General features: G+C 38.3%; 1 protein-coding gene and 1 non-coding gene across 3 annotated transcripts in view; both read left to right on the top strand.

Annotated features, from left to right (window-relative positions):
- LOC113674039 (uncharacterized) overlaps positions 1-3,720 on the top strand; it is a 68,682-nt gene extending 64,962 nt beyond the window's left edge. Inside the window, exon 10 of one of the 2 annotated variants that reach the window (XM_089199685.1) lies at positions 1,665-3,720. In XM_089199685.1, coding sequence (XP_089055811.1) covers positions 1,665-1,755 — 91 coding nt within the window. In that variant the 3' untranslated portion in view covers positions 1,756-3,720. The remainder of the gene's footprint in view (positions 1-1,664) is intronic. The other variant, XM_089199686.1, reaches the window with a different exon arrangement.
- A 7,715-nt stretch (positions 3,721-11,435) lies between these two features.
- The window catches only part of LOC113674021 (uncharacterized), a 13,047-nt gene continuing 1,822 nt past the window's right edge, over positions 11,436-22,660 (top strand). Inside the window, exons 1-4 of the transcript XR_016184516.1 lie at positions 11,436-13,226; positions 13,697-14,841; positions 20,490-21,866; positions 22,191-22,484. This is a non-coding gene — a transcript (uncharacterized LOC113674021). The remainder of the gene's footprint in view (positions 13,227-13,696; positions 14,842-20,489; positions 21,867-22,190; positions 22,485-22,660) is intronic.

Genomic DNA, 22,660 nt, shown 5'->3' with positions numbered 1-22,660 from the left:
TGTGGTAAAATGAAAGCTTTATAAAGATCCCTTCTAGTCTCAAAAGACAACATTTTCTGCATCCTTTTCAAGACGGCGACTTGTTGACTGACTTTTCTACATATTTTAGCAATGTGCTTTTCAAAATTTAATTTATCATCGATTGTCACGCCAAGAAGTTCCATTGTGTTGGATATGGGAAATTGTTTCTCCTCACACTTAAACACTGGTTCATCAGTTCCTTTGTGTTTTCCCAACAACCAAAAACTTCTCAAATTACTCTACAGAACAAATGTTTTAAGAAGATTATAGATGAATTAAAAAATCATAGATAACGCAGTTGCCAAGAAAAATTAAACAGGTGAAGGTATATATATATATATATAACTAACTGCAGACAGTACTGTTTCGGCCTTCTGGGCCTCATCAGTGCAGTGCTGATGCTAGGATGGAGGAAAGACTATATAGCCACCTCAAGTGATCTCACATATGTGGGATCATCTAAGCCATGCCAGAGTGCTCAAACTAGAAAAACTAGTGGGCATGCATAATGCTAGCAGCAATGACTCATCCTAGTAGAGTGCTCAATTTGGACATGAAAGCAAAGCTTTGTATGCCAAAGAGCTATATCTAACTGCAGACAGTACTGTTTCGGCCTTCTGGGCCTCATCAGTGCAGTGCTGATGCTAGGATGGAGGAAAGACTATATAGCCACCTTAAGTGATCTCACATATGTGGGATCATCTAAGCCATGCCAGAGTGCTCTCATAATATTTATTCTGCTCTGCTTAAACGTATTGAGCACTGTTCCACGCGAAAATCGACTTGCAGACTTCCTATATATATATATATATATAACTAACTGCAGACAGTACTGTTTCGGCCTTCTGGGCCTCATCAGTGCAGTGCTGATGCTAGGATGGAGGTAAGTCAATATAGCTACCCCAAGTGATCTCACACATGTGGGATCACCTAAGCCATGCCAGAGTGCTCAAACTAGATAAACTAGTGAGCGCGCATAATGCTAACAGCAATGACTCATCCTAGTAGAGTGCTCAATTTGGACATGAATATATATATATATATATAGGAAGTCTGCAAGTCGATTTTCGCGTGGAACAGTGCTCAATACGTTTAAGCAGAGCAGAATAAATATTATGAGAGGAAAAAAGGACCCAACTACATTTCCCGACAAGCCTGTTTCGTGAATCGCCAGATGTGTTTGCTAAGTTCGGTAGAGTTTTTGTGCTTGGCGTGGCGGAATGATGCGGTGTGATTTCTGTGTCTTGTTTTGAAGTCGGTTTCTGTGAGTCCAATGTATGTTTCAGAGGTGCTGTTGTCGTTCCGTGTGACGGTGGCTTGATAAACGACTGAGGATTGAAGGCAGTTACCATTGAGCGGGCAATTGTTCTTTTGTCGGCAGTTGCATGTTTTGTTGGTTCCTGTGCCGCCTTTGTTGTCTTTCGTGTAAGATGAGTGGGACGAGTGTAAGATGCGCTTGTTGTGGTTGTCGATGACCTGTTTGGTGTTGTTCATACAGCTGTAACTGATTTTGATGGTGTTGCGGTCACACGGAACGACAACAACACCTCTGAAACATATATATATATATATAATTTTTTTTAACAGTTATTTAAAGAGGCGTGATGTCTTCAACCCTAATGACTCCTTTATTTCCTCTACAGCCATGGTTATCCAGATTCCACTTACCTTGACCGAGTAAAGAAGCAGCTTGCCAAGATAGGAATCGTTGAAGACGCCGTCTTACAAGTATAACTCAGTAGTTAATCAATCAATTTACCAGTTTCTTTGAAATTGAAATTTTTCTTGAATAACGCTCTAAACAAAGCCATTTTACGTAAGGGATCAGTATTATTTATCCCTTGGGGCGGAAGGTGGAGGATTTTGTTTTTGTCACGATAAAATTCCCCTCTCAATGACAGTTCACCTGCAATTGTCCTGCACTTTATACTCAGTTGGTGACGTTTGATCCTCCTTCTGTTCTTCCTGAAAACTCTGTGACCCCCCCCCCTCAAATCCTCTTTCACCCCTCCCCCCCTCCAACGATAAATATTGACTGGTCCCCAGGTTTGGTCTTTTTTTTTCTTTCAATACTTCGGAACGGTGCTATAAGTGATTTGGTTTGGTGTCTGACTTTAACTGTTTGAGCCGCCAACTTGGAAACATGCGTTCGGCAATCATATCGCAAGTTTTAACGCTTTTATAAATTATTTTCTGTGGTCTAAAGTCAACGTGGGATCAAAATTTTTATAAAATAATATTCATACTGCGTCGTTTTCTTTCATAAATGTTTGGCTCTTTCTTGGTTTTTGTACGAGTATTGCGTCTTATGATGTCGCATGGATTTCCAAACATTGCGAATGCCACCCACACTGCGTACTCCAATGACCTGAGCGGTATGATCAGTGGTATAGTGCGCTATGTAGTATTACAGAAACTTTTCCCTTTTTCCTTTTTTTTTTTTGCTGACCAACATTTCACATCTGGCGACCATTTTAGGAGCTGTTAGTCGCGAATATTTGAAGAGCCTGAAAATGGTTTTGCTTGGAACCCTGGTTAACCGTTTTTATCTACATTTTATTTCTACTTGCTTGAGGATTTATGCTTTTGTTTACCTAGAAATTCTTTCAAACTACAGCCCCATTTAAAAGAGTTTTAGTGGTTTGAGGCACAAAACAAATGTCACATTAATAGCCAGGAAATATTTTAGCTTGCAGTGGCTTTTCTGTGAATACTGATTACTTCAGAAAGGTTACATGACGCAAGGCCTTTGTAGGTCCGCAGTTACGTCAATTGTGTTTTTTTAAATCATATGATTTAAACCATGATTTCCTAGGTGTACTGAAAAAGGTTAGAAATAATGGTCATATATATATACATAAAATTGCTGTTATCGTGTAACCGAAGTTACCTTTATTTCCAATAATCTTGCGTCGCGGCTTTGGGCTGTTGCTTCGTTATTCTACAAATCTCGTGCGAAAAAAGCCCTGGTGTAATCATCGATTAGATCTAAAAAGAGAAAATGAGGGGACAGTTAGAGAAAATCTGAACGTCGTCTGCGACGTGTCGCCTTCCCTAAAGGCATTTTTAATCATTTAGAAACTCACGTTTCCTCGGGCGTCTGCACGTTGAATTCTCGGTTTTCGGATATCCCTTAATGTCTTGTGGAGTCGTGTTCATCAAAGAAAACTCATTTTCGGTCGATCACTCCTATATTTATTTTACCAAAATATAAGATTTAACTCAGCCTTTAGCTGGATTTTCAATAAGACAGAGTTCGAAAGACTTTCTATAAATAACTTCACCGGATTAAAAATTTCCCGCCGATGGCCGATCCAGGAGCCTCTCTCTGACCCCATATTTTCTTTCTTAAGCAGGGGTAACGGAGAGGGATCAGTCGTCCCAAGAGATTATTACCTGTTAACAATCTCTTGGTCGTCGCCTACAGAGTAAAAAAAGGGGACAATAGAATACTGACTTCCAATTAACTACCATTGAGAAGGGGGAGATCAGGTAAATTTGATCATAACGCCACCAAAATCCTCTCGTTCCCCGCCCTCCTTCTCATCTCTGGCGATCAATGATCACCGATCCCTTAGTCACTTCCAATATGATTATATAATCTTTAAGTTTAAAACTGATTGTTGTCCTGGAAAATTAAAAACGAACCTTCGTGCGTTTTCATAGCTTCCAACAATAAACTTTGAGCGGAAAACTACACTTCCGTATTGTTGATGTTGTTATCGTTATATGTCTGCCTGCTATTTACAATAGCTCGCTGTAATTTGTTTTCACTTGCGTCCTTTTTGCTTCCCAGCTAACTCCTGTGTGAAGCTCGTTTGAGCGCTGTGGTTTGAAGTTCATTGGTGATGTTTGTTTTCCCCTTGTTTCGCTTTCCATCTTGCTTTACAGGAGAGAACATTTATTTTGATACCGTTGTTTGTTTACTATTGTAAAGTTTGTCACTCAAGCGAAGTCAGGTTCTTTTTTTGGTGTCGAGAGGTGAGTTGTTGTTTTTTTTTAATTGTATCAAATCATCCCTAAGATTCCTTGAATCAGGCCGCTGTGGAATCATAACATACTCCTTATTGGTATCGCCTTTAAACAAGAGCAAAATAGAAGAAGAAAGGTCGCTGAGTGTAGAACGTATCAAACTCTTTCCCCAGCGCGACGAACATTTGTTTTTCTCGGTTCCAGGTGTACGCGACCACTAACCCCACGTAAAGCGCATGCTCTCCGTGGCGAATTTTTAAAAGAATTTTTCAGAAGTATATTGAGTCCTTTTTCCGTAGAGAATCCGCACGATGGTAAAACATTCGAAAATTACACTCGATTTGAGTGGGACGTTGAAGTGGGCGTGGTCACTATATTCATGTTAAGACTATTTGTACCCCCATGAGTTTGATATGAATTAACTCTTGGCGCACTTCTGAAAGTACCACCAAAACTCCGAATGAGATGAAGTTGACCTGGCATTAAAACATTGAAGTGCTGGTCCACCATCATGAAAAGAAAGGTAGGGGGGGTTTTTTTCTTGAAGTGCAGAAAAGATCCGCGCAAGTGAACTGCAATTTAAGCAATAGCAGAAAAGAAGCCTGAAAAATGCGAGGCTTGGACGGGATTCGTACCAGAGCCTCGTAGATGATGACTGAATGCTACAGCCAACTGAGCTACGAAGCCACACGTTGAGAACAAGGAAAATTTTAGTGTGTTTCATTCCTGTTTAGTAATCCGATCATGATTCTAGTGTAAAAATTTCAGTTTGGACTGAGTAGCTCAATTAATAGTAGTACAAACCAGTATCAGGGTGGAAATGGGCTAATGGCGATTAAGGGTGAAATATCATCTTCAATTCGTGCCGGCTTCTGGTTGGAAATTATACTTTTGAAAACTCTTTATCCATTCCCCAACAAATAACTGGTTGTAATATGAAAAAAAAAAAAAAAAAGCAGAAAAAAAACACTTAAAAACATTCTACGTTTCATCCCTTTATTTTTTGGTGCTTGGACGTTTCCAGAAATTTTGTTGTTTTTTATCTACTCATATCTATATATTCATTTTTTAACAGAACAAACAATCGACAAGTTTGTAAGTGCGCTAGCAGCTTCATCTATTTACCAAAAAGACAGAAAACTGTCTTTTTGTTTCCCTGCATTGGCAAATTTTGACGCTTTGTCTGTCCTGGGAAAAGGAAACTGGACTCTATACGATTTCCGGGTATTCAATGCGGCATCTTCTTTGTTAGAACAGGAAAATATTAAAAAAATTATTTATACCTTTTTTGTGACAGGTTTTTTTTTACTTCCTACAACTGGTTAACGTTAATATACCTGTATTTGATATCAACTCTTCGTCGATGCCCGTCTCAGGACAGCACTGTCTTTTTGGTCGACGAGGCGTGAGTCTAAGAAAACTCATGGCGGCTGGTGGCTGAAGCTTTTTCGACGATGTCAAAAGAGAGTTAGAATGCTGTATTTGCCAGGAACAGTTTAATGAAACTTGGGAGCTGAAAATACTTATATGTCTTTATACTTTCTCCAAATCGTCTCTGGAAGATTGGCTCAATCAACAGGCCAGAGGAAAACTGAGTTGTCTGACATGTCGTCAAATCACTGAATGTCCTGAAACAAAATCTTTGGAGAGAAATTGCTTTCCAAGAAGAAATTCATCCAGTGACAACAGAGGGCGCCCGGGGACAAGTCACCAAGGACGTATGCTTCATGGAATATGAAAATAATGCGATCATTGAGGTGGATGAAAACAACTTAGTCGTCTTTGTGGAAGAAAATAATATTTCTGTTACAGTGCAGGTCTCGAAGGAAACCCTTGGACTACTGCCAGGTGACCGTAAAGGTACAAGGCGTGGTCAGAGAAATACAAAAAGCAATAACAGTTCCTAGAATATACCCTCAGCACCAGTACTCAGCCAGAGTCCGATCAATCGAGTGAAGCTCTCCTTTTACCAAAGTGATATTTGCGCACAAGTATTGTTTGAAGAAGTGGAAGAATTCAGCTCCAGCGTTGAAGCCGAATTCAGTACTCTTCGTGAAATTCGCATAGTCATACGTTATTGACGACGAAAAAATCAACGTCTTTAATGAAAAGTTTTTGAAATGTTACACCTCTCAAATGACGACTCAAAAAGACGCAGTAAGCAACGAGGGAGAGCCATATAAGCCCTCCAACATTAGCTGCAATGTCAACAAGCTGCCGTTGCCATCAGGAAAAAGGAGCGGGGATTCACCCGAAGGCCATACGAAGGAAAATAACGAAGCTAAATTTCCACAGGGAGATCAACCAAGTATGGGCAATAACAATCCCCGTGGCCAGATTTCGAAAGCCTTTGAATAAGATAACAAGAGTGAATTACATACCCCAACGGGCATTGAAGCACCAAACATGGAAGTTCCAGCGTATGGCATTGAGAGTGAACAAGGTTTAAATGCTCCAAAAAGCTCCAAAGAAGAAGGCGGGAACACCACATCTAAACCATCCTTTGATAGAGGGAAAGGCGTTCTTGCTATTTATTTTCTGGATGAACCAGGTGAGAGAGGAAAACCAAAGGTAGAAGCTAATACCCAGAACATTGAGCATGACACCAACGTCAATAATGTTAAGATAGGAGGAAGTATCACTTATGATAATACTAATGCATTTTCACCTGGTATGGCTGTGACGGAAGAAGCCAAACGTCTTGCTGAAATACACTCTACTGAAGCAGTTAGTGATGATTCGAATGCCAATCTTTTTTTTTATTTTTTACTTAAGGTCCGGCCCACTCCTCAAAATGATTAAACAGCATGAGATGAGCTTTCCAGACTGCACCCTATGTATGAATCAGCCTCAAAATCCTGTTTACAGATTTCTATGCGGTCATAACTTTTGCAACTACCGTATCAGCTGTGTTATAGAGAAGATAGGTTTTTGCCCACAGTGTTCACAGGAGAAACTGTTTCCAGGAAACCAGCCTCCTGGATACATGGCTTGGAGAATTAAGTCACTTAAATCGTTACCAGACTACGAGGGGTGTGGAACCATTGTCATAACCTATAACTTTCAAGGAGGAATCCAAGGTAGCGTTGATTTAGAAACTTTTTGAGGGTAGGTTTGTTGCTAACTGTTATATATCTCTACATACGTACATATGCATAAATTATGCGCCGAAGGCGAAGTTTGGATTGTTGAATTATTCCCGCTGAGAAGTAGTTAACTAAATTAATTACAAATGCCATATATTACAGTTTTTAACTCCATTTTACTTTACTTCGCAATGTCAGTGTAATTCCTATTTGTCATTACTACTAGCTAGTTGTAGTTAACAGGTGAAAAGTCGCGTGCAATGAATACACACTTGATAAACTATTATTTTCATCAAAGGGGGTAAGTTTCTTAAGAAACTGTGGCGCTGCGTCGGTGAGAGAGCATAACAGGGTAATTGAGTGTTAACAAATGAGTTGATAACGTAAATTGGCCACCGTCAAGAGTTAAAAGACTGACGTTTCGAGCGTTAGCCCTTCGTCAGAGTGATTGGAAGAACTGTGGATTGCGTGTGGGTTTATATGCAAGGAAATGATTAATTGATTAATCAGGATGATGATTTATTAGGGAGAAGATGAATTGATTAAATAAGATTGATTAATTTCCCTAATCATTCTAAGCAGCGTATGGAAGTTTGCCGCCTTTCCCTATATCTAGGCAGATCGGAAGGCCGCAAAACTCTAAAACAAAAATTTTTCTTTTAAATCGGCACTCTTAATCCCCCGGTATCAACAAGCGCTTTTCATTCAAATAATTTATTCTTGTTTTCTCGTCACCATATTTCCACCAATAGCGTAGCTCCAATTTCTGTATATAAACCTGCACACAACCCACAATTCCTCCAGACGCTCTGACAGCCTTAAACTCTCTACGGTGGCCAATTTACGTTATTAACTCAGTTGTTAACACTAAATTACCTTGTTGTTATTATTAGTGTTATTATTAGTAGTAGTAGTAGTAATAGTACGTTAATGAAAGTGATCCTCGCAGTAATGTGCACTACTTAGGCAGTAGTGAAAATAAGGCCTGAAAAAAATTCAGGCCTGTACGGGATTTGAACCCATGACCTCTGCGATACCGGTGCAGCGCTCTACCAATTGAGCTAACAAGCCAACTGGGAGCTGGTCATGAAGTTGGTTCTAAATAAACCCGTGAAGTGATGAATAAATGGTTAAGAATATATGAAAGTCATATATTTGAACTGCGGATAAAGACGTTAATGAAAGTGATCCTCGCAGTAATGTGCACTACTTAGGCAGTAGTGAAAAATATATATTATATATATATATTTATTATATTATAAAAAAATATAATAAATTCACTACTGCCTAAGTAGTGCACATTACTGCGAGGATCACTTTCATTAACGTCTTTATCCGCAGTTCAAATATATGACTTTCATATATTCTTAACCAAGTAGTAATAGTAGTAGTAGCAGCAGCAGCAGCAGCAGTAGTAGTAGTAGTAGTAGTAGTAGTAGTAGTAATAGTAGTAGTAGTAGTAGTAATAGTAGTAGTAGTAGTAGTAATAGTAGTAGTAGTAGTAGTAATAGTAGTAGTAGTAGTAGTAGTAGTAGTAGTAGAAGTAGTAGTAGTAGTAGTAGTAGTAGAAGTAGTAGTAGTAGTAGTAGTAGTAGTAGTAGTAGTAGTAGTAGTAGTAATAATAGTAGTAGTAGTAGTAGTAGTAGTAATAGTAGTAGTAGTAGTAGTAGTAGTAGTAGTACTTAGAAATAGTAGCATTTATTAGTAATAGTAGTAGAAGTATTAGTCTTATTATTACTATCACAATCAGAATTATTTCTATTTTTATTTTATTATTCTCAATATCATCATTTTTGTGGAATTCTAGGGGGATCATCTTAATATGGGAACTAAGTTCTTCTTCGATGGGAGTACTTTTCTCTTCACGAAAAAAAGGTTTTTACATTTTCTTGTTCTAGCTCCAAACCATGCTAATCCAGAAGAGCGTTTCAGTGAAGTTTTCTGCTCGGCATACCTTCCAAACAACCTCACCGAAGTAGAGGTGTGTAACCTGTTGAGAAGGGCCTTTCATGAACGTCTGATATTTACTCTTAGAAGAAGTCCTACTATTGGCGAGGATAACAAGATTGTGTTGAACGGCATCGAACTGAAAACAAGTCTAACTGGTGGTCCAGCCAAGTAAGTTGGCTTTTCCAACTGTAAAACTTAATGACCTACGCGTACTAAACGTAAATTTCTGAAACAAGCTCGTTCTTGGTTTCGGGAACACATAATTCATCTCTCGAAATATCCGCTCTATTGTTTTAATATTTCACGTTCTAGATAGGTAATACATACCTCTACTGTCGAAAGAGACCTTCATATTAATTTTTAGTTTCCCATTAATTTCGGTTGTTAGATCTGAGACATTGGCGATGTCCTCTACCTGCTCTTCTTCCTTACTCTGACTACCAATATGCTTATGATGATGTATTCCACGTTACAAGAATTTCTAAGCATTTAGTGCCATATCAAACGATATCCTCATATTAATTTTTGTCTTTATTATGACCATATGTCTGTTTGACTGTACGCTGCTATCGTAAGAATTCACTCATGATCTGCCAACCACGAGAATGTAAGGGTTAAATTAGCTTATATTTGCTCTCATTTATCGACCCTTTCCTACATTTTTTATTTTCTTATCTCCTTCTAGACGCACACCAGCGAGTTTCAAGTTTTCCTCATTCAACTATAACGTGAAAAAACTTATTTTTTCCTGTTTGTTTTTGCGGTTGCAGTTATCCAGATCCCTGGTACCTTGATCGAGTAAAGAAACAACTTGCTGACAAAGGCATTACATCATTAAACTTTTGCTTAGTTCAGAGGGACGTCACATGCTTTCAGTACTACCAAACTTGATTTCAGATTTGATTTCAGATTGAAGACAAAGTTGTTGAATATTTTCCCTAGAGCATAGGACAATAAAAAAAAACAGTCTCCCATGAGGATTCGAATTTCTGCCATTTCCGGTTTTGCGGCTGGTTTTTTGCAAGCTTAGCTAAAGAGAAATGAATAAAGGAGGCAAGTTTCTAGAGAAACTGTGGTGCTGTGTCGGTGGAAAAGTATAACAGGGTAATTAAGCATTATCAACCAAGTTGTTGACGTAAATAGACCACTATATGGGGTTTCAAAGCTGACGTTTCGAGCGTTAGCACTTCGTCATAGCGAATGACGAAGTGCTAACTCTCGAAACCGTCAGCTTTTAAACCCTTATGGTGGTCAATTTACGTCATCAACTTAGTTGAAATGCTACATTACCATGTTAGCTTAGGAGAACTTGATTGAGAAGGAAGTTTTTGATAAAAAGTTTCGGCTTTTGTTAACACCATCAAAACTTTTAACAAGTCAGTCAAGGGTGAGATAAAGTATTTCACCTGCCAGGAAGACAAGTGAGAAAAACAAGTGGTTAAATGTCACGTGTGACAGAACATTATATATTTATAAAAATTTCTGCCGATGTGGTAATAGAACCTCAAATTAACCTTGAAGTCCTCTTCAGGAATGAAATAACAGAATGCAGATGCTCGGATGTTCTTAATCATGCTACCGATTTCTATTTTGTGTCAACTTTCAGGGTTTTTGTAGTAGTATTCTTTTTCATAAGGGATCCAGTAGGTTGGCGCCTGTATTTTAAACTCATGGTTTAATTGTCAATATATGCGCCTCAGTTACAATTATTACTCCTGTTCCCTTTCCAAAACCAAATAGTAAATTTAAAGACTTATCAACGTAAAGAGCGAAATTATGTATTTTTGAGCTCACTTAGCTTTTTCACTAACGGTTTCTTGATTAGTCTGTTGTCAATTTTGATGGATGTACCGTGCTGGCAAAGAAAACTTATTTGGCTGTTTTATTTTTAATCACAGTAAAGTGCAGTTTAAACCATAAACTGAATTGAAAGTTGATTTTGTGCTTTGAGTCAGTACACTGCTCAGGGTCACTGTATGAACATGTTATGAGCCACCTTTTAGGGGCTTCTCACTGATTTATATTTGTTCTCTTTCTTTTGGTATGCTATAGCAAACAGCAGAACTCGGAACTAAAACGAAACTCGAAACAAACACAACTCAAATTACTAGGTAAAGTTCTAATATAAAAAAAAGGCCTGATTCATTTTTATATAAAAGGAAACGTACAGAACAATCTGGGAAGGTCAACTGCAGCTGAAATCCTACTGCATATAAAATCTAGGTGTCCTAATCGTTTATTATGGATTCTTTAATTGAAATAACGCCTAATGTCTTGCAAAAAAAATATTTAATATCCCGTAATTTTTGGTCGATTGTAAGGAGTACTCTTGGAAAGTCCAGTCCCTGAAATATTTTTCCCCCACGTGGTTCCCGAAGGAAAATTGAGCTTAGGCAGAGTGTTACGAAGAGTACATTGGTATTACAGAACTGCATTTCACGAAGGGCACACATAGTTTGCAGATTGTCCTTTCTGAAAGGTTAACTGAATGCTTTTAACACAATCTTACTAGAGAAAGTACAATTTCCGAGAATTCTAAAAAGGATCCGGTTAATGAGAGGCTAAAACACAATTGAAAACTATATCCGTGCCACCTATATACTAATTAATTAGTTAGTTTTAAAAAGCTTTCTAAGCCCTCTAAGATCAATCTGCTCTCCGTGATCCCTCCACATGTTGAGCCAAGGTGGCCTGGTCATGAATATACACTTCCGCGTCAAACAATACCTTCGTCGGTTCTAGTAGCCATGGCTGCTCAGTGTCGAAGTTTCTTCGATGATGTCAAAAAAGAATTAGAATGTTGTGTTTGCCAAGAGCAATTTGACGAGAACAACGAGCCCAAAATACTCAAATGTCTCCATACTTTCTGTAAATCATGTCTGGAACGGTGGTTACGACAACAAGGCGGAAGGCAGTTGAGTTGTCCGACATGCCGTCAAATCACCGAATGTCCCAACAACAACATTAACAGCCTTCCATCAAATCTATTTTACAAGCAGATGGTGGGAATTGTCGAGGCTTACCGCGGAAAGGGACGAGAAGACTTACCACAATGCGGAAACTGCAACCAACGAAGGTCGCTGAAGTTTTATTGCTCGGATTGTAATTGCTTCCTCTGTGAAGAATGCTCCATGGCTCATAAAAAATTGAAAGTGCTTAGTGGCCATCACGTCAAAGAAATTGGAAATTTTGTGTTCAGTGACGCACAGGATTACGCTCGGAAACTGAACGTTTGTAAAGAACACAAAGATCAAGTTAGATTTTACTGCGATCAGTGCGCAACATGCATTTGTCGTGACTGCGCCATACTGGAACACCGAGACCACAACTTCGCGTCCATTGACAAAGGACTGGACAGGAGAAGATCAAAAATCGAGACCAAAATGGGAGACGTTCTAGCAAATGGCTCTAGACTACGAAAGAAAAAAGAATTCCTGGAAGCACAAAGGGTGAGAATGAACAAAAGCATCGAAAAAGCGAAAGACGAAGTGCATCGAGTCGCCGAACGCAACATAGCGTTAATTCGACAACACGAATCCAGCGTCACGGAACAACTTATCAACCAAAAAGATGTTTTTGAAGCTGAATTTTCAAATGCTATATTCCGAATGGACGAAAAACTGACTGATATAGAGAGCGGTTTGGAATTTTGCAACGACATACTTCGACGAAATAATCTATCAGAGATCTTAAACGTGGAAGAAATACTTGAGCAACGGTTTAAGGAACTTTCTAAGCCTTCTGATGTAAACATGAAGTTAAATTATTACGTATTCAAGTATGTTCCAAATGATTTCACGTCCACCAATGAGTCTCCGGGAGAGCTGTTGAAAAGCAAAACTGTACCTTTGTTATCAGAGGCAGAAGGTAAAGGACTGACTGAAGGAACTCAAGGCGAAGATTGTGCTTTCAAAGTAATAACAAAAGACCTACAAGGTAAAAACTCTCACAGTGAAATAGACGAAGTCTTTGTTGACATTAAATCGACCCAGACAGGAGCATCCCTAAAGGTCAGCATAGCAGACTCAAAAGATGGCTGCTATAAAGTATCATACCAACTTGAGACTGCTGGAGATTTCTTCGTGTCTGTAAATGTTGCTGGCGAAGCGATCAAAAACAGTCCATTCCAGTTGAAAGTAATAGAACAACCAACCCGCAGAAAAAAACATGGAAAGTCCACAGCATCCACGGGTAACGGTACTTATTATCAATTGATAGAATGTTTATCACCATTTGTCACATTAGTCAAGACTTACACATTGGTGGCAATTGCCTTCCACCCCAGTTGTCCTTAATACTTGTACATTTTTCCTTCTTAAAAGGGCCACATGCGGGCAGCTTTAATAGTCAGATATAGGAGGCTTCTACACTGGTTGTTTAATGTGACAAAATGGTGGCAGTGACAGTTTCAATAATGAAGCTCCAAGCTATCATGAAAGGTTTCACATTATTTTCTTAGGCTTCATGCAAACTTTAAATCGAAATTGATGACTAAGCTGAGGTACCTTGAAGTTTAATCGCCTCTATTGAATACATTTTGATCTTCTGATTACCCTTCTTTCTTCATGCCTAATGGAGTTTTATTGTATTCCTGATTGACTAATTAATTGATTTATTTTTAATACCCACATATCTATTTATTTGTTTATTTACCTATTTCTCCAAAGGAGGTGAAGGGGTGATAATCCAACATGCCGATCCAAAGATAAATTTTTCAGGAACCTCTGAAAAAGAAGCCACCATTTATGATTTCGACCGTTTCGAGGTGGAGCCTCTAACCATGAAGCTTCTACATAGGATTTACGAGAACAGACTTAGAGAGATAGAAGACGCACATGGCGTAGACATTCTTTGGGAGGAAAATGCTCCTCAAGTTCAGATACGCCCGGCCACAACAGTTAGCAAAACTCACCATAAAGGAATCGAGGAGTTCATAAATCTTTACCAGGACTTCTATCCAAAGATGCGTCGAGAGGAAATTGTATTAGAACTTTCCGATAGCAAGGGACTTACCACCGTGGATATTCGCTCTTTGGCAGCCGAAAATAATGTGGTAATTGAGATGAAAGAAAACAAGTTGGTCGTCTATGCGGAGGAATCAAATATTTCTGTTGCAGTGCAAGCCTTGAAGAAAACCCTTGGACTACTGCTAGGTAAACGTAAAGGTGCAAGGCGCGGTCAGAGAAATACAAAGAGCAAGAACAGTTTCCAGAATATACCCTCAGCACAAGTACTCAGCCAAGGCCTGACGAATGGATTGAAGCTCTCCTTGCACCAAAGTGATGTCACTGACGAAATGGTGGACGCTATTGTCAATGCAGCCAATGAGTGGCTTCAGCATGGTGGTGGCGTAGCAGCAGCGATAGTACGGAAAGGTGGTCGCATAATACAAGAAGAATCCAATAGAATAATGGCACAGAGAAGAAGACGTCCACTGAGAGTAGGCGACGCTGTTCATACAGGGGCCGGCACCCTTCCTTGCAAATTTGTAATTCACACGGTTGGTCCAAGGTGGGATAGTTTTGACAAAGACAGATGCGTTTCTCTTCTTCGCCTTGCGTGCATTAAAAGTCTCTGTCTTGCAGCACAATTGGAGCTCTGTTCGATTGCATTACCGCCCATTAGCTCTGGTATTTTTGGCATACCAAAGGATATTTGCGCTCAAGTGATGTTTGGAGCAATGGAAGAATTCAGCTCCAGCGTTGATGCCGAATTTAGCACTCTTCGTGAAATTCGCATCGTCATTATTGACGACGAAACAATCACCGTCTTTTATGAAGAGTTTTTGAAACGTTACACCTCTTAAATGACTAAATACGTAATGTGCCAATAAAGCCTCAAATTAACCTTGAAGTCCTCTTCAGTAATGAAATAGCGGAACGCAGATGTTTGAATTTCTTAATTAATCATGATACCATTTTCTAGGCTGTGTCAGCTTTCAGGGTTTTTGTATTAGTATTCATTTTCCCAAAGGATCCAATAAGTTGGCACCTGTTCTAAAACTCATCGTTTTAAAGGTCAATATGTGCGCCTCAGTTATCATTGTAACTGAGGCGCACTGAGTTCCCTTTCCAAAATCATTTAGTAAATTTAAAGACTTATAAACGTAGTGAGCGAAAGTAAATATTATTCAGCATACTCTGGTTTTTCACCGACGGTTTCTTGATTAGTCTGTTACTAAGTTTAGTTGACGTACTATGCTGGCCTAGCAAACTTATTTAGACTAGACGCATATTTGCGTTCACTCGGGCTTTCTGTTGGAAAGAAACTTTGTCTTTTTGTGCCAGTATTTGCCCAAGTTTTTTTTTTTTTTTTTTTTTAATGCAATTATTAGTATATCCTGTTACTGTTTTCTGTCTTAGTATGTCAGAGATGCAGGTTTCTCACATATGTTTACAGAGACCTGAAAACAGCACTTGTTGTGTAGTGTGAAGACCCTTTTCTTGTGTGGGGTGGGGGAGAGGTAATGCCATATATAATTTGCTATAATTTCAATACGTATTACTAAACACTATTTCCATTTTTGTTTTGAGTTTTGAGTTGGTTAAATTTTGTTTTTTGTTTCTTATCGCCAGAGGAAAACAAAAAGTCACAACTGAAGCTTATTAGCAGGGTTGTTGGAGCGGTTCTCATGAACCTGTGAAATATACTTTAGCATATTTTGTACCATTACCCTCTAATTTGTTTGTTTCCATTTGGAGTTATAAGGCTAGTTTACCTTAGTTAATACATTTTGGTTTATTGGTTAGAGTGATTTCATTAAACCTAGTAAACACTAATTAATTGTTAGTGCTTAGAGTGATTTTCATTTTCCGTAAAAGAATAGGGTAACTAATAGTTGGTGGCGTACTCTGAATCTTTTGTTTTCTTTTGTTCTTTATCAACTGCTAAAAACTAAACAGTCATTTTTTTATTTCATGGGCAAATGAAAATCACTCTAAAACATGCAAAGAAACAAAAGTTGACAAAGCATTTAGTATCTAATAACTTTATGTGATTCATCAGCAGTATCCAGGCTTGTTGAAATAATCAAAACCACTCTTTTCCTTTGCCCTTTGATGAAAACTGACTTTTTAGTTTGTTGCAGTCGATAATTAACAAAAAAATCAGAGTGTACTAATTACAGTAACTGCAAATTTTCACCTGCATTAGAAAATTAACTAAGTGTTTTCATTCTGTATATGGTCAGTGAGGAAAAAGACAACTGCAAGATTACAATAGTTTTAATGTTTTTTCATATGAGAATATATCTACTAATTACAATAATATTTCAAGGGTATTACAGTAGAAATTGTCATCCAACAAGAACATCAACAAAAATGTATTTTTAAGGAATCAGTAGTTTGTAAAAGTTCAATTTATTTTTGTGAATCATATTCTTATCATATAAAAACTAACAACTGTAACAGAAACTTAACACAACAGACGAGTACTCAAAGTACATAATTCATCACTTCACATCCTACTTCTGTATCTCCTGTTAATTTTTCAGATTCCTAACTAGTTTTTCTCCAACCATATTTTTTTCTTTGGTGGCTCCATTGCTTTATAGTCTTGTTTATGTCCATAATTTTTCTTCAATTTTTTTCTTTTGCTTCTGGCAACTACCGTATTTACCCGCGGATAGGCCGCACTTTTTTCCCGGAAAAATGGGAACGAAATTGGGGTTGCGGCTTATACGCGGGTACAAGCGTTTTGACACCTCATTAATATGCACGAGAACTTACGGTAGTACAGTAAATTGGCGTTTTAATGTTCGCTTTAAATTGTTCCTAACTTACAACACATACAACTAAACGCGAAGTCCATATCTTCGAAGAATCTTGATTTTCTCTGCAGCAATGAGCGCATCAAGTTTTTTAACGTGTCTCTTGTTTGAAGATGTCCAAAACAGCTTGCACGGAATAGCCATTCCTCCTCGTGGGCCTTTCGAGTGCTTCCTTTTTCCAGTCACTTTGCAGGAAATTTCACCACCGTTCTCTATAAAATAGGATGCAATTCTGCTGAATTCCATTGGTAAATGTCCAACAATTTTCTTCCCATCGATGCCAAGTTCTTCATAAACAGCCACTGCAAACTTGTCGTCTTCGTTTGACACTTCTCGTCTTCGTTTGACACTTCTCGATCAGGCAATAAGAAATCGCCGATTTTGAACGAACAAGAATAACGTGACATTTTTGGTGAAAGTGACATTGATGAAGGTGATTTCAATGGATTTTAATTTTGATCGGACAACAATGAAACTTTGTTGTGTAACTTTTATCGATTGAAAAGTTCATCACGGAATGTATATTAGTTTCATGTAAATATCTTAATAGTTGTTAACAGATTACAACTTGTTTATGATTTTGGCGAACGTGTTTACATGGGTTATGCTTCACTTTACTCGTGTTTGTACATATAAGGACAGAAACTTGTTCGAAAAAATTATCTTTAATTAAGATTATTTTGTATATAAAATGTTAGCGAATAGGCGTTTCAGTTTCTAGTTTGAATATTTTCACGTTCGTGTAGGAATTATTGCAAAAATAAACTTGACTTGATACACATCAGCTGTTGTTGATTTCAAACTTTGCTTTATTTATCCTGGTACTCGACCTCAACAATTTTTTTTTTCCCATGAAAACCATTGAAAGTTTGGGGTGCGGCCAATACGCGGGTGCGGCCTATCTGCGGGTAAATACGGTACTTTACACAAACATGTAGCAAACTGTATTCTGTAATGCCCTGGAGTGTTATATTTCTCTTGCATTTTTCAAAATGGCATCAACAAGTGAAGCTATTCCACTTTTTTAAGTATGTTGAATAGGGGACATGTCTCTTTCATTATAAAGCAGGAGGGAATACGTATATTTTGATCTTTTTGCAGGTTTAAAGATACAACTGATGCAGTACGAGGAAAACTATATCAAAAACCCTGTGCATTCACTATTATTTATTATTTCATTCTCAAGAATTGACTTGTTTTGAAGTGAATCAGTTAATAGTCCTTCACTCTCAATCAAATAATCTAAATTTACTTCAGTTTCACAAACATCTACAGTTCTTGGAAGATTAGCTAATGATTGCTGGTTGTGTTCCAAAATTGATTTACAGCACATTTTTTGCCATTGTCCACAATGGTGAGCAAGAATGAGCTGTAATTCCAGTAATTAAATGGTTTCATCATTGAGTAACAAAGAGAGTATAGGGCTACAGCCCAACTTAAATTGAAGTTTGTTGTTTCATTCACACTGTTTTCAGAAACCTTCCTATTCTGAATATTCTCAACTTGTACTCCTATCACTTCATATATATCCTTATGTATACTCTGAAAATGATGCACTAACCTATCAAGGGACAGTGCTTCCAGAAGAACACATGTACCTTGAGGCTGCCCTCTACCATATAAATCTCTGGCATGACAATCAAATATTTTGAACCCCATATTACTATTACAATAGCTTGCAACAGCAATACACTTTAATGTTCATAAAAAAATTGGTATAGTTTTTTAGATATGAGTGACTCACAGGCTCTTCATAAAGAGGTACACCACTGATATCCCTCCATAGCATTTTCTTAGTGAACAGTGTCAGAGTTGCTTTCACTGTATTCCTGTTGATAATTCTGACAGCATTTAAAATGCCTGCCTGGCTAATCATGACAAACCTGAATAAAACTGATTTCTAATATTCATCATTTGTATAAGATCAATTGCAGAGCTGATCCCCTGTGTGTTATTGTAAATCAAGGAGCACAATCTCATTGCAACACATTGCTGTCCTGCATTCTGTCCAAAAACTAACTCTTTACCTTGACTTTATGGAGCTCCTATTGTTTTGTTAGGGTCAACATATATTGGAGGACCAGGATTTTTTTCTTTGTCTCTACTTCATTTATACTTGCAATAATTTGTTACATGAACCTCACTCTTGCAAGAACACATCAGTTTGTTACAAGTAAACAATGTTAAATATCGACTGGCACGATATTTTATCTTTCTCAAACCTTGACGAGTTCTTTCACAACAGCTAAACTTAAAAGTCGTCTTATAAAATATTTTTTTTAAGCATTCATATAACAGAACAATGTATAAGAAATGGGTATACATAAAAAAAATACGTGCATAGACCAATGCTCTAACCTTTCTTCTCTTGTTCCTTAAACTTCCCTAACTACGAATTGGTATTTTGCTTGGTTCACGATCACGTCTACATACACGATGAGATTTGCTTTCATGCTTCTCTAGATTAACCTTAGATACCTCCGTTGATGTAGTAAGTTTCTCGATGAAAGTTCTCTCATAAATGTTCACTCATCATGAAGAGATCTCTCATAAGGTTCGCGGATCGACCCATTCCGAAAATGCTCGACATCTTTTCGTGTGGGTCTTCTGCGAACACTGTGTGCATATTTTGTATGCGTTTTGAGCGTATTATACACAGTATCTGTGTTGCTTTTGCACCGCGAGAGCTCCCTCTTCCGCCATTACAACATGCCACTGCTCATGTGCTAAAACATCGCGCATGCGTGCTAAGGACTTGACTACGATTTGAGATTAAATTTGTAATGGAACGAAGCCGGAATTTCACTTCGTTTCCCTTGGAAAGCCCGAGTAATACTGTTTTATTTCTAATCAAAGTAAAGTACGCGTGTAGTTTGAGCTATAAACTGAATTAAAGGTTGAGTTTGTGCTGTGAGTCAGTACACTGCTCAGGGTTCCTTATGAACATGTTATAAGCTTCTAACTGATTTGTATTCGTTCTCTTTCTTGTGGTGTGCTATAGCAAATAGAAGAACTCTGAACTATAACGAAACTCGAAACTACACAATTCAAATTACTAGGTAAAGTTATAGTATTAAAAAAGGCCTGATCCTTTTTTTAAGTAAATGGAAACATACAGAACAATCTAGGAAGGTCAACTGCAGCTTAAATCCTCTTGCATATCAAATTTAGGCGATTCCATGTAGTTTACTGCCTTCATCGTTTATTGGGATTCGTTCAGTTGAAATGACGCCTAACATCCCGTCATTTTTGGTCGATCAAAAGGAGTACGCTTGGAAAGTCCAGTCCCTGATATATTTTTCCCCACGTGGTTCCGAAAGGAAATTGAACATGGGCAGAGTGTCACCAAGAGTATATTGGCATTATAGAACTACATTTCAAGAAGAGCACTCATAGTTTTCAATTTTTTTTCCAGAAAGGCTAACTGAATCCTTATAACACAATCTTGTCGCACCCAAAACACAAGGGGATATAATTTTCCGAAAATTCTTAAAAGGATTCCGTTTATGTGAGAAGCTAAAACACAATTGAAAATTTTAATCTTGCCACCTATAAACTAACTACCGGTAGTTAGACAATTTTAAAAAGCCCTCTAAGATCAATCTGCTCCCAATGATCACTCCACATATTAAGCCAAGATGGCCTGGGCACGAATATACACTTCCGCGTCAGACTGTATACCTTCGTTCTAGTAGCCATGGCTGCTCAGTGTCGAAGTTTCTTCGATGATGTCAAAAAAGAATTAGAATGTTGTGTTTGCCAAGAGCAATTTGACGAGAATAACGAGCCCAAAATACTCAAATGTCTCCATACTTTCTGTAAATCATGTCTGGAACGGTGGTTACGACAACAAGGCGGAAGGCAGTTAAGTTGTCCCACATGCCGTCAAATCACCGAATGTCCCAACAACAACATTAACAGCCTTCCATCAAATCTATTTTACAAGCAAATGGTGGGAATTGTTGAGGCTTACCGCGGAAAGGGACGAGAAGACTCGCCACAATGCGGAAACTGCGACCAACGAAGGTCACTGAAGTTTTATTGCTCGGATTGCAATTGCTTCCTCTGTGAAGAATGCTCCATGGCTCATAAAAAATTGAAAGTGCTTAGTGGCCATCACGTCAAAGAAATTGGAAATTTTGTGTCTAGCGACGCACAAGATTACGCTCGGAAACTGAACGTTTGTAAAGAACACAAAGATCAAGTTAGATTTTACTGCGATCAGTGCGTAACATGCATTTGTCGTGACTGCGCCATCTTGGAACACCGAGATCACAACTTCGTGTCCATTGACAAAGGACTGGACAAGAAGAGATCAGAAATCGAGACCAAAATGGGAGACGTTCTGACAAATGGCTCTAGACTACGAAAAGAAAAAGAATTCCTAAAAGCACAAAGGGTGAGAATGAGCAAAAGCATCGATAAAGCGAAAGACGAAGTGCATCGAGTCGCTGAACGCAACATAGAGTTAATTCGACAGCACGAATCAAGCGTCACGGAACAACTCATTAGCCAAAAAGATGTTTTTGAAGCTGAATTTTCAAATGCTGTATTCCGAATGGACGAGAGACTGATGGAAATAGAGAGCGGTTTGGAATTTTGCAACGACATACTTCGACGAAATAATCTACCGGAGATCTTAAACGTGGAAGAAATACTTGAGCAACGGTTTAAGGAACTTTCTAAGCCTTCTGATGTAAACATGAAACCAAATTGCTTCGAAGTCAAGTATGTCTCAAATGATTTGTTCTCCTTGAAAGAATCTCCAGGGAAAGTGATGACAACCAAAACTGTACCTTCCTTATCAGAGGCAGAGGGTACGGGACTCACTGAAGGAACTCAAGGCGAAGATTGTGAGTTTACAGTCATCACAAAAGACTCACGTGGTAGTAAAACTTACAGCGAAATAGATGAAATCCTTGTTGACATGACATCACGGCAGACGGGAACAGCGCTACAGGTCAACGTAACAGACTCAAACAATGGCTGCTACACAGTATCATTCAAACCTGAAACTGCTGGAGATTTCAACGTGTCTGTGCGCGTTGCAGATGAACCTATCAAAGGAAGTCCGTTCCAGTTAAAAGTGGAAAAAAAAAATACGAAAACTGAAAGGTATTCGCTAATAGAGTTATTGTTCATCGATCGATTGATTTATTGAATGATCGATTAATTCATTATCTCCCCTTTCACTCATTTATCTTATTATTTCTCAGTTTACTTATTGACATTACTTTCACTCTGTTATCCTTAGTTAGAATGATAACTGCACACAGATTTGCGTAAATTTGCAACTGCTTCAATTACCAAAACTTCACTAACTCTGATTTCTGAAGTGGCAACATGCATTTGATGATTTATTCAGACTTAAATCTGCCTCGTACAAATTTCAGATCACCAGCCGTTCGGCCTGATCGAGGAGGGAAAAACCTGCCAAGTCTGCTTTTATAATGTTGTTCCACTTTTCCAGTTAAAGTGTGGACATTACAGATATTGCAAGGGATGTAAAGAGAAGCTACTCGGCGAATGTGATACCTTCTGCTATATTTGCAGACGAAGAGTTTTATTCCTTGGAAGTCAACCGACTGGACATATGACCTGTAGGAGAGACTCAGGACCCTCTCTCCCAGGGTACGAAGTCTTTGAAACCATAGTGCTTGGTTTTAACTTCGACAGAGGAATCCAAGGTACGTTAAGTGACTATGAATGATTTTTCTAGTGCTGAAGACAGGATTTAACCTCTGTAGAACACGATAGTCAAACCGCTTGACTCAAGCCAAACTTTACTTGCAAAGACAGACTAACAGTATCATGATTCATTATAGCCGTTTAATTTCTACAAAATATAAAGTACACTCATGCC

The sequence above is a fragment of the Pocillopora damicornis genome, chromosome 3, assembly GCF_964200805.1.
Source record: "Pocillopora damicornis chromosome 3, jaPocDami1.2, whole genome shotgun sequence".
Taxonomy (NCBI): Eukaryota; Metazoa; Cnidaria; class Anthozoa; order Scleractinia; family Pocilloporidae; genus Pocillopora; species Pocillopora damicornis.
Note: the sequence above shows the minus strand (reverse complement) of the source record. Positions and strands in the feature narration are given on the sequence as shown.